The 9,763-nt window shown below is 66.4% G+C and overlaps 1 protein-coding gene across 6 annotated transcripts; it reads right to left on the bottom strand.

Annotated features, from left to right (window-relative positions):
* Positions 1–3,854: 3,854 nt before the first annotated feature.
* Positions 3,855–9,445, bottom strand: CD6 (CD6 molecule). Of its 6 annotated transcripts, none has more exons than XM_087741000.1 (13): positions 9,252–9,445; positions 7,818–7,886; positions 6,971–7,042; positions 6,505–6,813; positions 6,090–6,389; positions 5,877–5,945; positions 5,614–5,754; positions 5,321–5,449; positions 5,126–5,227; positions 4,961–5,041; positions 4,645–4,839; positions 4,222–4,317; positions 3,855–4,098 (listed from the first exon to the last, which is right to left on the bottom strand). In XM_087741000.1, exons 1-13 carry the CDS (start codon positions 9,304–9,306, stop codon positions 4,001–4,003), a joined length of 1,716 nt encoding a protein of 571 aa, XP_087597126.1. In that variant the 5' UTR covers positions 9,307–9,445; the 3' UTR covers positions 3,855–4,000. The 6 variants fall into 6 exon arrangements, with proteins under 6 accessions (XP_087597126.1, XP_087597120.1, XP_087597113.1 ...); XM_087740994.1 differs by having other exon boundaries at positions 4,222–4,320; XM_087740987.1 differs by having other exon boundaries at positions 4,222–4,353.
* Between the last annotated feature and the right edge of the window lie 318 nt (positions 9,446–9,763).

Below are 9,763 nucleotides of genomic sequence, written 5' to 3' on the forward strand. Positions count from 1 at the left end.
CGGCAGCTACCTCCCCAGGTCCCGCTGAGCATGAGAGCAAGAGCAAAGGGAAGAGAAACCTGGGTGGCTTGGCCCCCACCCCGTCCCCATCTCGGGGTCCCCCCATCAGCCCCCCATCTCTGCAGAGGGTGTGAGCCTGGAGGGATGGTGAACATACCCAGTGCTGAGGGGTCAGGGGGACCCCAGCTCTCCCTTGGGTCCCCATGAAGCTGCCGGTTGCTGGAAGGCGAGAGCCCGGGGCACCCAGAGCTGGCACCCAAAGGAGAGCTGGGGGGCACAAGCCAGGGGGTGCAGGGGGTTTCTGGGTGGTCGGAGCCAGCGGCATTCACCGGGGAAAATCCCAGCCCCGGCAGCAGCTCCCTGGTGCTGGTAAGCTGTTTCAGGAGCCAGCAAGCTGGACTGCAGCGGGGAAAACCAGTGACGGCCACTAAACCCAACAGCCCAAGCTCCCCCGAGGGCCGGATCCCACCCTCGCTGCTATGGGGAGACCTATGGCCGCTCTCACGTAACACCAATCCCTGCCAAAAATAGCCTCCTCGTGCCGGCGGCTGCTTCCCTCCTCCTCCTCGCAACCTTGCTCCGGCTCTGCCCCAGCTGCACCACCACCCTCACCGCCGCCTGCGGTCACCGGTCGAGGCAAGCAGCACCGCTGCACCGGCGCAGGAAATGTGCCGTGGCGCTGGCCATGCCACCGGCTCCTGCAAAGGAGCTGATGCACGCCGTCCCATGCCATGCCACACCGTGCCATGCCCTGCCATGCCGTGCCGTGCCATACCGAGCCGCCACGTGCCCCGCAGGCCACGGCAGCACCCGAAGCACCGTGATGGCCCCACGGGATGGGGACTGGGGAGGTTTCATCCAGGCATGTCCCTGCTTCTCCCAGTTGCTGGCACCCCAGGGACGCCGTATATCCCTGCAAGGGCACGTGGGGCACAGGCAGTGATGGACAGGGGAAGGGAGAGCCGTTAATTGATTGTACCCTAATTAATTCCTCCAAATCCAGGTCATGCATGCTAACGAAGGCAGCTGTTTTCCATTGACCCAATGGTGTTTCTGCTGAAAGGAGAGTGCCCAGCTGGTGCCGGGGGAATAGTGCTGGGGGGACTGAGCTTCCCGGGCAGCTCGGTGGGGTTAGGGAGAGCTCCCGTCCCCTCCTGCTGCCATGGCCCTGGGCTGCTGCCTGCAGCTGTAGGATGCTCTGGTCCCCAACCCTGGAGCAGGGGCTCGGCTCCCCTGGGAGTTTCATGGCCCAAAACTCTCCGGGTTGAAGATTTTCCATGACTCCACAGGAAGCTTGCTGCGGTGCGGTGGGTGGCAAGGCGGCTGTGGGCTGCCAGGCACAGGCAAGGCCAGGCAGAGATGCTCAGGGAGGTCAGGCAGCGATGCCAGGCGATGCTGGCAGCATGAGCACGCCGTCTCCAGCCAGGCCCTGCCATCCCTGGAGGTAACGCAGCTTAGCAATCCCCTCCCAGCTCCTTTGGCTTCTTGCAGCCTCCACATCCCCTTGGCCAGGCAGAGCGGGGCTGCTGCCTGCCCCTGCCTGCACTGGGCAGGGGAGAACCCCCGCAGCGCAGGGCTGTGGGCTGCTCCCCGCAGCCCCCACTTGTTCCCATCCCCTCCCGGTCATCCTGGGGGTCCTGCTGGCCCCCAACACCAGGCTGGAGCTGTGATGGGAGCAGATCCTGCCAGGATGTCCCACAGGGTGCTGGGGGTCCTGGTGCTGCCCCCCACGCACCCACGGGCTCTGGGCTGGCACGGCTTTGGCAATGCACTGGGAAAGGGGTGCAAGACCCAGACCTGGGCCAACCCTTCCCACGGGACTCAGCTGGGGCTGCACCGGGGCCAGCCCTGGGGGTCTGCGGGGGGGAGCCGAGCCCCTCTCACCCCAAATCGACCTGAGGTCGGTGATTCACCCCGAGCATCCCGGGGCGCTTCACCTCTAGGGAAGGTCCACCTCTCCCCATTATCCAAGGCTGCCTGACCCCCATGGACGTGGGGTGCCCAGGGTCCAGACCTCCCCTCCGAGCCGCGGCTGTGTCTGGAGGCTCTGAGATATCACGGGCAGGGTTTGCACCACGGCTCGGTTAGAGCATCCCCGCTTGCTGCCGGCGATGCACGTCAGCTCAGCATCGTCTGCATGCTGTGACAGATAAGGATGATTATAATATCTTTCCAGAGGAGTTGGGGGGGAGAGCTGGGACATGCTGACATGCTACCTGTCCGTGAGAAGCCTTTTAAGAGGCAGGAGCTGCCTTTGGTGCGAGCAGGAATGAGCTTGTTGGCTGTCAGCACGCCGCTGTTATCCTGACGGTGGTGGAGGTAGCATTTCCCACCGCCTGTCACCGTGTGCAGGAGCAGCAGCGACAATAAATGGTTGGCACTGATGTACCTGTCCTGTGGCTGGAGGTGACACGTGGGCCCTTTGCCCCATGCCCCGACGGGAACGGGGTTATCGCCCCCCCAGGGCATCGGCATCCCCCAGGTCGCTGCCCGGCCATGCCGCGGTCCAAGCGGTCCCAACAACCGCCCTTACGAAGGTGCCGCCATCTCCTCCCCTGGCACGGGGAGCCACGAGTGCGGCTGGGGTCACCCCCCGTGCCCGCTCCCGGCCCCGCTCTGCTCGCAGCAGCCATCTCCTTGCTCTCGCTTGCTCCTTTCCCCTTTGTCTGGGGCTTTGTTGCTATTTTGGTGCTTCCTCCGTTGTTGCGGTGTGGCCCCTTTGTTCGGGGCCGCCGGAGCCTCTCGCCTCGGTAAACAGCTGAAGGATGTGGTGGGGGGCAAATTTTCCACGGGGGCGGGTCTGAACCCCAACCTCTGCCGAGGCTCCACCTCGGAGATGGAAACCCGCCGGCGGGTGCCAGGGCGGGAGACGTGCCGGGGGGTTCGGTTTGCCGATGGAAAGAGCTACACGGGGCGCAGGGAAGCCCCTCGGGGCGGGGAGACAGAGGGGTCCCAGCCCCAGGGGTGATGGCTGGGTGCTGTGCTTGGCTCAGCTGGGTGCAGCCCCCCGAGCCCACCGGTGTCCCTGTTCCCGAGCTGCGCCTGGCACAGGGTGATGCTGTTTTGCTTGGGTGGACCGTGGGATGCCCCAGCTTTCACCGCGGCACGGGTTATCCCTCCCTCGGGGGCTGTATCCCACCCCCTCAGCTCTGGGCGAGGGGGAAAAATCCACCCTGGGCTGGAAGCTGGCTATGTCCTACTTCTCACCTTGGTATCTGCCCCACAGCCCCTGGCTGGGGTGAGAAGGGTCCGGGACCCCCCAGCACCGTCCAGTGTGCTTGGGCTGGGACCCCAGTGCCTTCCCTGCCAGCATCCCTCGAGCCCCCTGGCCAGGGTTTATGGGCATGGTGGCCAGTGTGTCCCTGGGATGGGGAGGACCGTGGCCCGGCGGGGTGCGGGGAAGCTTGGGGGGGCCTCTGTATCCATTGCTGTGTTGCCACAGAGTGTCGGGGACGGCTGTGGGCCACCGCCACCCCACGACCCCACCACCTGCCTCCCTGCAGGGCCAGCCCTGGGGACTGATCGCCACCCCCAGTGCTATGGGGCTGGATCAGGCCCTGCCTGCCACGGGCTGGGGACGGGACGTCTGGCTGCTCCTGCCCTGCTCAGCTCGGGCACGTCCCAGGCGATGCTGCTCACCGTGGCTGTCACCAGCCTGGCAGGGGACTGCAGGAAGGGACATCTTTGGGTCACTTGTCCCTTACTGCCCCATGGGCAACTGGAAGCCCTTGGGAGAGGTTGGTGACCCAGCCACCTGCGTGGCCAAGGGACAAGGCGACCTGCTGGGAAAAGCTTTTTAATCACATCACGCAGCCCAGCACAGCTCGCCTGCACTGAGCATCCCCTGGGTGCCGTTGGGACCGATGCCCGCACCTCGGCACGGAGGAGACGGCTGGAGAAGTCCAGAGGAGACGTCGGCAGCGGGATGGCAAGTCCTCGGCTGCACGCAGTGCCAGGTCCCCCCCTGCCATGCCACTCTGTCCGTGGCGGTTGGGCAGCCTCAGTAGGCAGAGCCCTGGATGTCATCGTAGTCGCTGCCCTCAGAGGAGTCAGAGTCCTGTGCGTGTCCCGCCGTGGGGCAGGACGGAGCCGGCCAGCCTGCAAGGGACACCCCGTCAGGCAGAGCCGGGCAGGGAGCGGGAGGAGGATGCTGCGGGGGCAGAGGAGCCCTGCACCCCTCCATGCCACCCTGCTCCTGCCCTGCCAGCATGGGGTCCTCACCGGGGTGCGGGGACGGGTCCCCGGGTGGCTCCATGCCCTGCACGTTCTCGTACCACTCCCCCGAGGAGGTGCTGGAGCTGTCGGCAGGATCAGGGTCTGCTGGAGACACAGGTACCCAGGGGTGGGAGAGCACTGGGGTGGGCACACAGGGCATTGCTGGAGGAGCTGGGAGAAACAGGGGCTTTTACTGGCACCTTCCATCCCTGCTCCTATCCTCTAGGGTCCCCCACTTCCATTCCCTCCCTGGGGTTGTCCCCATTCCTGCTCCCATCCTTGGGGTCTCTCCATCCCTGCTCCTGTCCCCAGGGCTGTCCCCATCCCTGCTCCTGTCCTTGGGGTCTCTCCATCCCTGCTCCCATCCCCAGGGCTGTCCCCATCCCCACTCTGGTCCCTGGGACCACACAGCCCACTGGCAGTGCCCACCTGGGCCAGGGTAGTCGGTGTAGCCGTGGGTGGTGGGTGCTGTGTGCTGGTGGGTGCCATCGGCGGGGGGCGGCGGGCAGACCCAGGCGTGCGGGGGGGGAGCGCTGTCATTGCAATAGGGCTCGGTGGAGGAGGAAGAGGAGGTGGAGGAGCTGCTCGCCCTGCTGCGGGATGGGGGGCCCAGCCTGGCCGGCACTGCGGGACACAGGGCTCATGTCAGCCCCAGGCTGCAGGGCGGCCCCTCGCCCACCCATGCACAGGACGGGCAGACAGCCAGCACTGCAGGACAGAGGGACAGACACCCCTCGTGTCCTACCCTCCGCGCGGAATGGCTCCATCCCGTTCTGGCTGGCCATCAGCGGGAGCAGCTGGTCCCCGGGCTGCCGGCGCAGGGAGTCTGTGGGGAGGGCAGGGAGGGGGCATCAGCGGGGGCACCCCGGGGCAGGGCGGTGGGGGTCCCGGGGCTGGGTGGGATGCTCACTGTAGAAGGTGGAGAGGGCCACGGGCGGCTTGCTGCTGAAGTCGTAGTGTTCGTAGTCAGAGTCGGAGTCCTTGGCAGTGGGAAGGGCTGTGACCGGTGCGTCTGGGGGATGAGATGGGGATGGGGCAGCCATCGCCAGCTGGGACCTCCTGCCCCACAGCCCCCCGGGATGGGTTGGTGACCTGCCAGACCTACCTGGTCCTTTGGGAAGGCTAACTGGCATCTCCCTGTAGTCGTTGGAGGTCCCAGAGGGCACGTCGGGGCTCTGGTTGCTGTGGGTCACCAGGACCGGCCCGGCTAGCCCGAGGGAGGACACGGTGTGGGCTGTGGGGACAAGGGGGGGTTGTGCCCGCTCAGCTGCTCCATGGCACAGCCAGCCCCGCTCCCGCGGCTGAGCTGAGCCTAGGAAGTGGGGTGACCCTGGCTGGGCTGGCAGTGTCAGCCCCTCCATGGCCAGAGCCTGCCGTGCCCCCACGGGGGCTCCTTACCGCTCATCTTCTTCATCCTCAGCAGGGCGGTGGTGAAGGCCAGCACGGTGAGCAGGAGCAGAGCTGCCAGGACCAGGCAGAGGACAAAGAGGGGCATGTGCAGAGGGGACTGTGCCCCCGCAGCCAGGGACCCCTCCTCAGCTGACACAGAGAACGGACACAGCTCATGACACATCCTCTCCCCAGGTAAGGGGGGTGAGCTGGGTGCTCCCCCGCAGCCTTCCCGGACCCAGGTCACGGCTGAAACTCTGCAGGACACTCACCTCTCAGGAGCGTGACATTGCTGGGTGTCACCGTGGCCATCGGGGTTGGCAACTGCAAGCCCTGGGAGCCTGGCAGGAGGGGGACAGGGATGGGGCGGGGTGGGGGGAGGGCAGAAGAAGCCGGGTTGCAGCTCATCTGCAGGGGACCCCCATGGCCGCAAGCAGGCTGTCAGCCCCCCACGCCCACGGGGCCAGGTGGGGGGGGTCCCGTACCGTTGCAGACCACGCCGGCCGCCCGGGACTGGTGGCAAGGAGCCGATTTATTGAAGGTCCACTGGCAGTGGGCCAGCGATGGCTGGTGGCTCTCGCACTGGTAGAGCATCCTGCCCGGCAGCGTGTGGCTGAAGTTGAGCTGCCGGATGGGCTCGCCGCAACCCAGCGTGTGGCACAGCACGCTGGCCTCCAGCTTGTACCACGTGCTGTCACACACCGTGCTCCACGTGCCACGGAAGAAGACCTCGACCCGGCCGGCGCAGCCATCCTGGCCGCCGGAGAGCCGCCACTCCTGGTGCTCTGCGGGCAGAGAGTGGAGCCTGGGATGTGCTGCCTGCACCCTGCCTGATACCTCTGCCTACCGGAGCCCAAACCCTGCTCGATGTCTGCTGAACCCGGCACATGCCAGACCCACCTGAGCATACCACGCCGGCGTCTTCCTTGTGGCTGCAGTCATGCTCCAGCACGGCCGGGCAGTCCCAGAGATGCTCCTCATGCCCTTTGCAGCCCACCTCGTCCCGGAGGATGGGGCCACTGCCCCTGCCGAAGGTGGCATTGCCGTGGACACGCATGGCCCAGCCGCACCGCAGTTGCCGGCACACGACGTTGGCGTCGGCCAGGTCCCAGGCATCATCGCACACCGTGCCCCAGGCACCCGCCCGCTCCATCTCCACCCGGCCCTCGCACCGGCTCCGGCCGCCGGCCAGCCGTAGCGCGCCGGGACCTGGGTGAGACGGAGGGGAAGGGGATAGGGGTGGCCCTGGCACCGTCCCCCATGCCACCGCCAGCTCCCTGTGGCGGCAGCAGCAGCGGAATGGGATGCCACCACCCTCCCCACCGAAATGCGGGTGCAAGGAGGTCCCTGGCCCTCCTGCGCCCACCTGGTGCCACCGAGGCGTTTCCAGCCGTGCTGCCCACGGGGGTGCTGAGAGGTCCCATCGGCTCCACAGGGGCTGCAAGGAGGAAGGGGCAGAGGGTATGAGGGACTGAGTCCGTCGGGACCCCCATCTCCCTGCCCGGGGCTGGATGGCCCCTCTGAGCACGGCAGGAGGTGGCACGGTGCGAGAATGGGGCTGACGGCTGCAGGACAGACGGATGTGCCGCTGGACAGATGCACACCAGAGCCCCGCTGAGAGCTGGCAGCCACCAAGGTGAATGCAGGATTGAGGTCAGTGGGTATCAGGGGGCCAATTCCCCCTCTTTTGGCTCAGCCCCGGCTCTCCTGGCAAGGAGCGGGGACGCGGCGAGGAGCAGACGGACTGGCTTCCGCCAGCGCTGGAGGCGAAGCGGACGCCTCGCCGCTCCCGTGCCGGCTGCTGGGCGCTCAGCGGCTCGCAGATGGCAAACTGGAGGGACATGGCACTGCTGCCATCCCGGCACGCAGCCATGAGGAGGGTGAGGGGCAGATGGGGAGGGTGGGGGGCAGACAGAGAGGGTGCAGGAATGTGCACCCCGGCCCGCCGAAAAGCGATGCTGCTCTGGGGAAGGATGGCCAAAATGGCATCTCCAGGCTGTCACAAAATGGGTGGCACCATCTGGAGCCCCCTCGAGCCCTGGCCACACGGGCACAGCTCTCTTGCACCCCTAAAAGTCAATCCCCACCTCCTCAGATCAGCCCTTGGGGCGGGGGGAATGTGCCCCGGCGCCAAATCCTGGCGTGGGGTCTGCTCGCAGGCTGGGGGAGGCAGAATCTGACCCTAAATATGGCGATATTGGAACACAACTCACCGGTGGGAAAGCCGAAGCGTGGGGTGCCATCACGATCCCGGGCCGCTGCCGCCTCCCGGCTTGCCGCTCCTGCCGACAGAGAGGGTCTGCCTGCTGCCTGTACCTGCCTGCCCGCACCCCCAGCGCAGCCCCCCGCGAGTCGGTGCCGCAGGGGAGCAGATGCTGCTGCCAGCGTGGTCTCATTTTAGTTTTCTCCCGTCTCCCTGGGCACCCCAAGAGCACGGCATCATTTCGGGCGCGGGGGTTGACCCCATCTTCCCCATCCCCTCTCTCCCGTCCCTTTCCCTCAACACCCATCAGCAGCCCGCCGCAGCCGAGCCGCTCGCCAGGCTCCCGCGGTTATTGCCGGAAAAATTCGCCGTTCGGCTCCTCTGGGGCGAAGGGTTCACCCCCACAGGCGAGGCGAGGTGCGTTTGCCGTCATCACCACCGAAATTGTGGCTTTCTCTGTAGCCTGACTGCACGGGGTGCGATAATGCAGTTATTGCAATAATGATTTCTGACCAAAAAAGGGCACTTTTTGCAACCGCTCCGTCGGCCCGCCGTGCTGCTAGAGCTCGCTCCCACCTTCGCTCATCGATCGCTGCAAGAGGCATCTATAGGTGTTTGGGGGGGCTGGTGGGGTGCATTGGGTGGGCTCCGTGGGAAACCACCACCTTAGCCGGTGGGCTCTGGCTTAGCGTTAAAAATACGAGAGGAAAAGGTAAGGGATGAGCGCAGGAGAGGGGGACGTGGTGGGTAAAAGCCGCGCCGCGGGGTCCCGGTGTTGGGCAGCACCAGGCTTTGAGCCTGCAGGCAGGGTGCAGGCAGCCGGCAGCATGTTGGCGAAGGTGCGGGAAGGAGCTGTTAGCGGAAACGAGAGCGATGGCGACCGTTCCCCGATTGATCAGAGGCATCGAGGATGCTTCTGGCAGCCGTTCAGGGTGTGAAACCACCCTAAACCCTGCCGGGCTGGGGGGAGAAGGTGGCATCGTCCCCAAAAACCGTCCTGGGGTGATGCTGGTGACATGAGCCGTGGAATGAGTTTTGGCCTGTACCTACCAAAACCAGGAGAGCATCACCCTGTCCCTGCGGAGGCGGGAGCTGGCGGGTGGGATGGCCCGGAGAGACCTTTTAGGGTCCCCAGAGTCACCAGCCCCCAAGCAGGGACCCCCCTTCCCTCGCTCCCACCGGGCACGTCGAGGAGGGGCAGAGGTTGGACCAGCCATGCCGAGCACCTCGGGAAGAAGAACAGCTCGACTTTGCAGAGCTGCCTGCAGAGCATCCTCGCTCAGCGCCCGTAACAGCCGTATGCACGCACCAGCACCCTCTGCCCCAGCAGGACCCAGCCCGGGGAGACGGCAGGTACCTGGCTCCGAAACCAGCAAAGCCATCACCCCGGGGTCCCAGCAGACGGAGAGGGACGGGAAGGGAGAGGGTGGGGACGCTGACGTACCTTGTCCGGGCGCCGCGGCGGAGAGAGCCGCCAAGAGCAGGCAGAGCCCCTCCATTCCTCCTCAGTGGTTGTGGGGCAGCCCCATGGCGGTGGTGGAACCGGGGATCGGGGTGGTCCTGTCCTCCCACCGCCTCTCTCAGCGGCTCGGGGACATGGTTTGGACGCGGCCCCGCTCGCTGCCTGCCGTTCACGTGTTCTCTGCTCCCGGCTTGTGGTCGAGGGCTGCAGGAAGCCAGCTCAGCGCCGTGGGGCGGAGGAGCACGATGGGGTGGCTCTATCCTGCACGCTGGCGGGGGGGAAGCGGGGGCTCGGGCGGAGGTGGGCTCCGCTCGGGGACCACACCACGCGCCTGCGGCATCCCTCGGGGGGACGGGAGCCACGGGGACCTGGCGGTCCCACCCCAGGTCGCCCTCAGCCCCCGGGGGACATGGATCTTGCAGGAGCCACATGGTGTGTCATCATGTCAGGGGCTTGGGACAGCATCACCGGTGACACGGTGGGACTCAGGCTGC

Source organism: Nipponia nippon, unplaced genomic scaffold (assembly GCF_047370975.1).
Source record: "Nipponia nippon isolate SJK-2023a ecotype South Korea unplaced genomic scaffold, ASM4737097v1 scaffold_10, whole genome shotgun sequence".
Lineage (NCBI taxonomy): Eukaryota > Metazoa > Chordata > Aves > Pelecaniformes > Threskiornithidae > Nipponia > Nipponia nippon.

What these genes read in the sequence shown, in the direction of transcription:
- CD6 (XM_087740976.1), bottom strand. Translation starts at nt 9,306, where the DNA reads ATGGAGGGGCTCTGCCTGCTCTTGGCGGCTCTCTCCGCCGCGGCGCCC. An exon ending in CAATGTCACGCTCCTGAGAG is followed by an intron (nt 5,755 to 5,876) that starts GTGAGTGTCCTG and finishes TCTCTGTGTCAG; the next exon opens with CTGAGGAGGGGTCCCTGGCT. An exon ending in TAGCCTTCCCAAAGGACCAG is followed by an intron (nt 5,228 to 5,320) that starts GTAGGTCTGGCA and finishes CTCATCCCCCAG; the next exon opens with ACGCACCGGTCACAGCCCTT.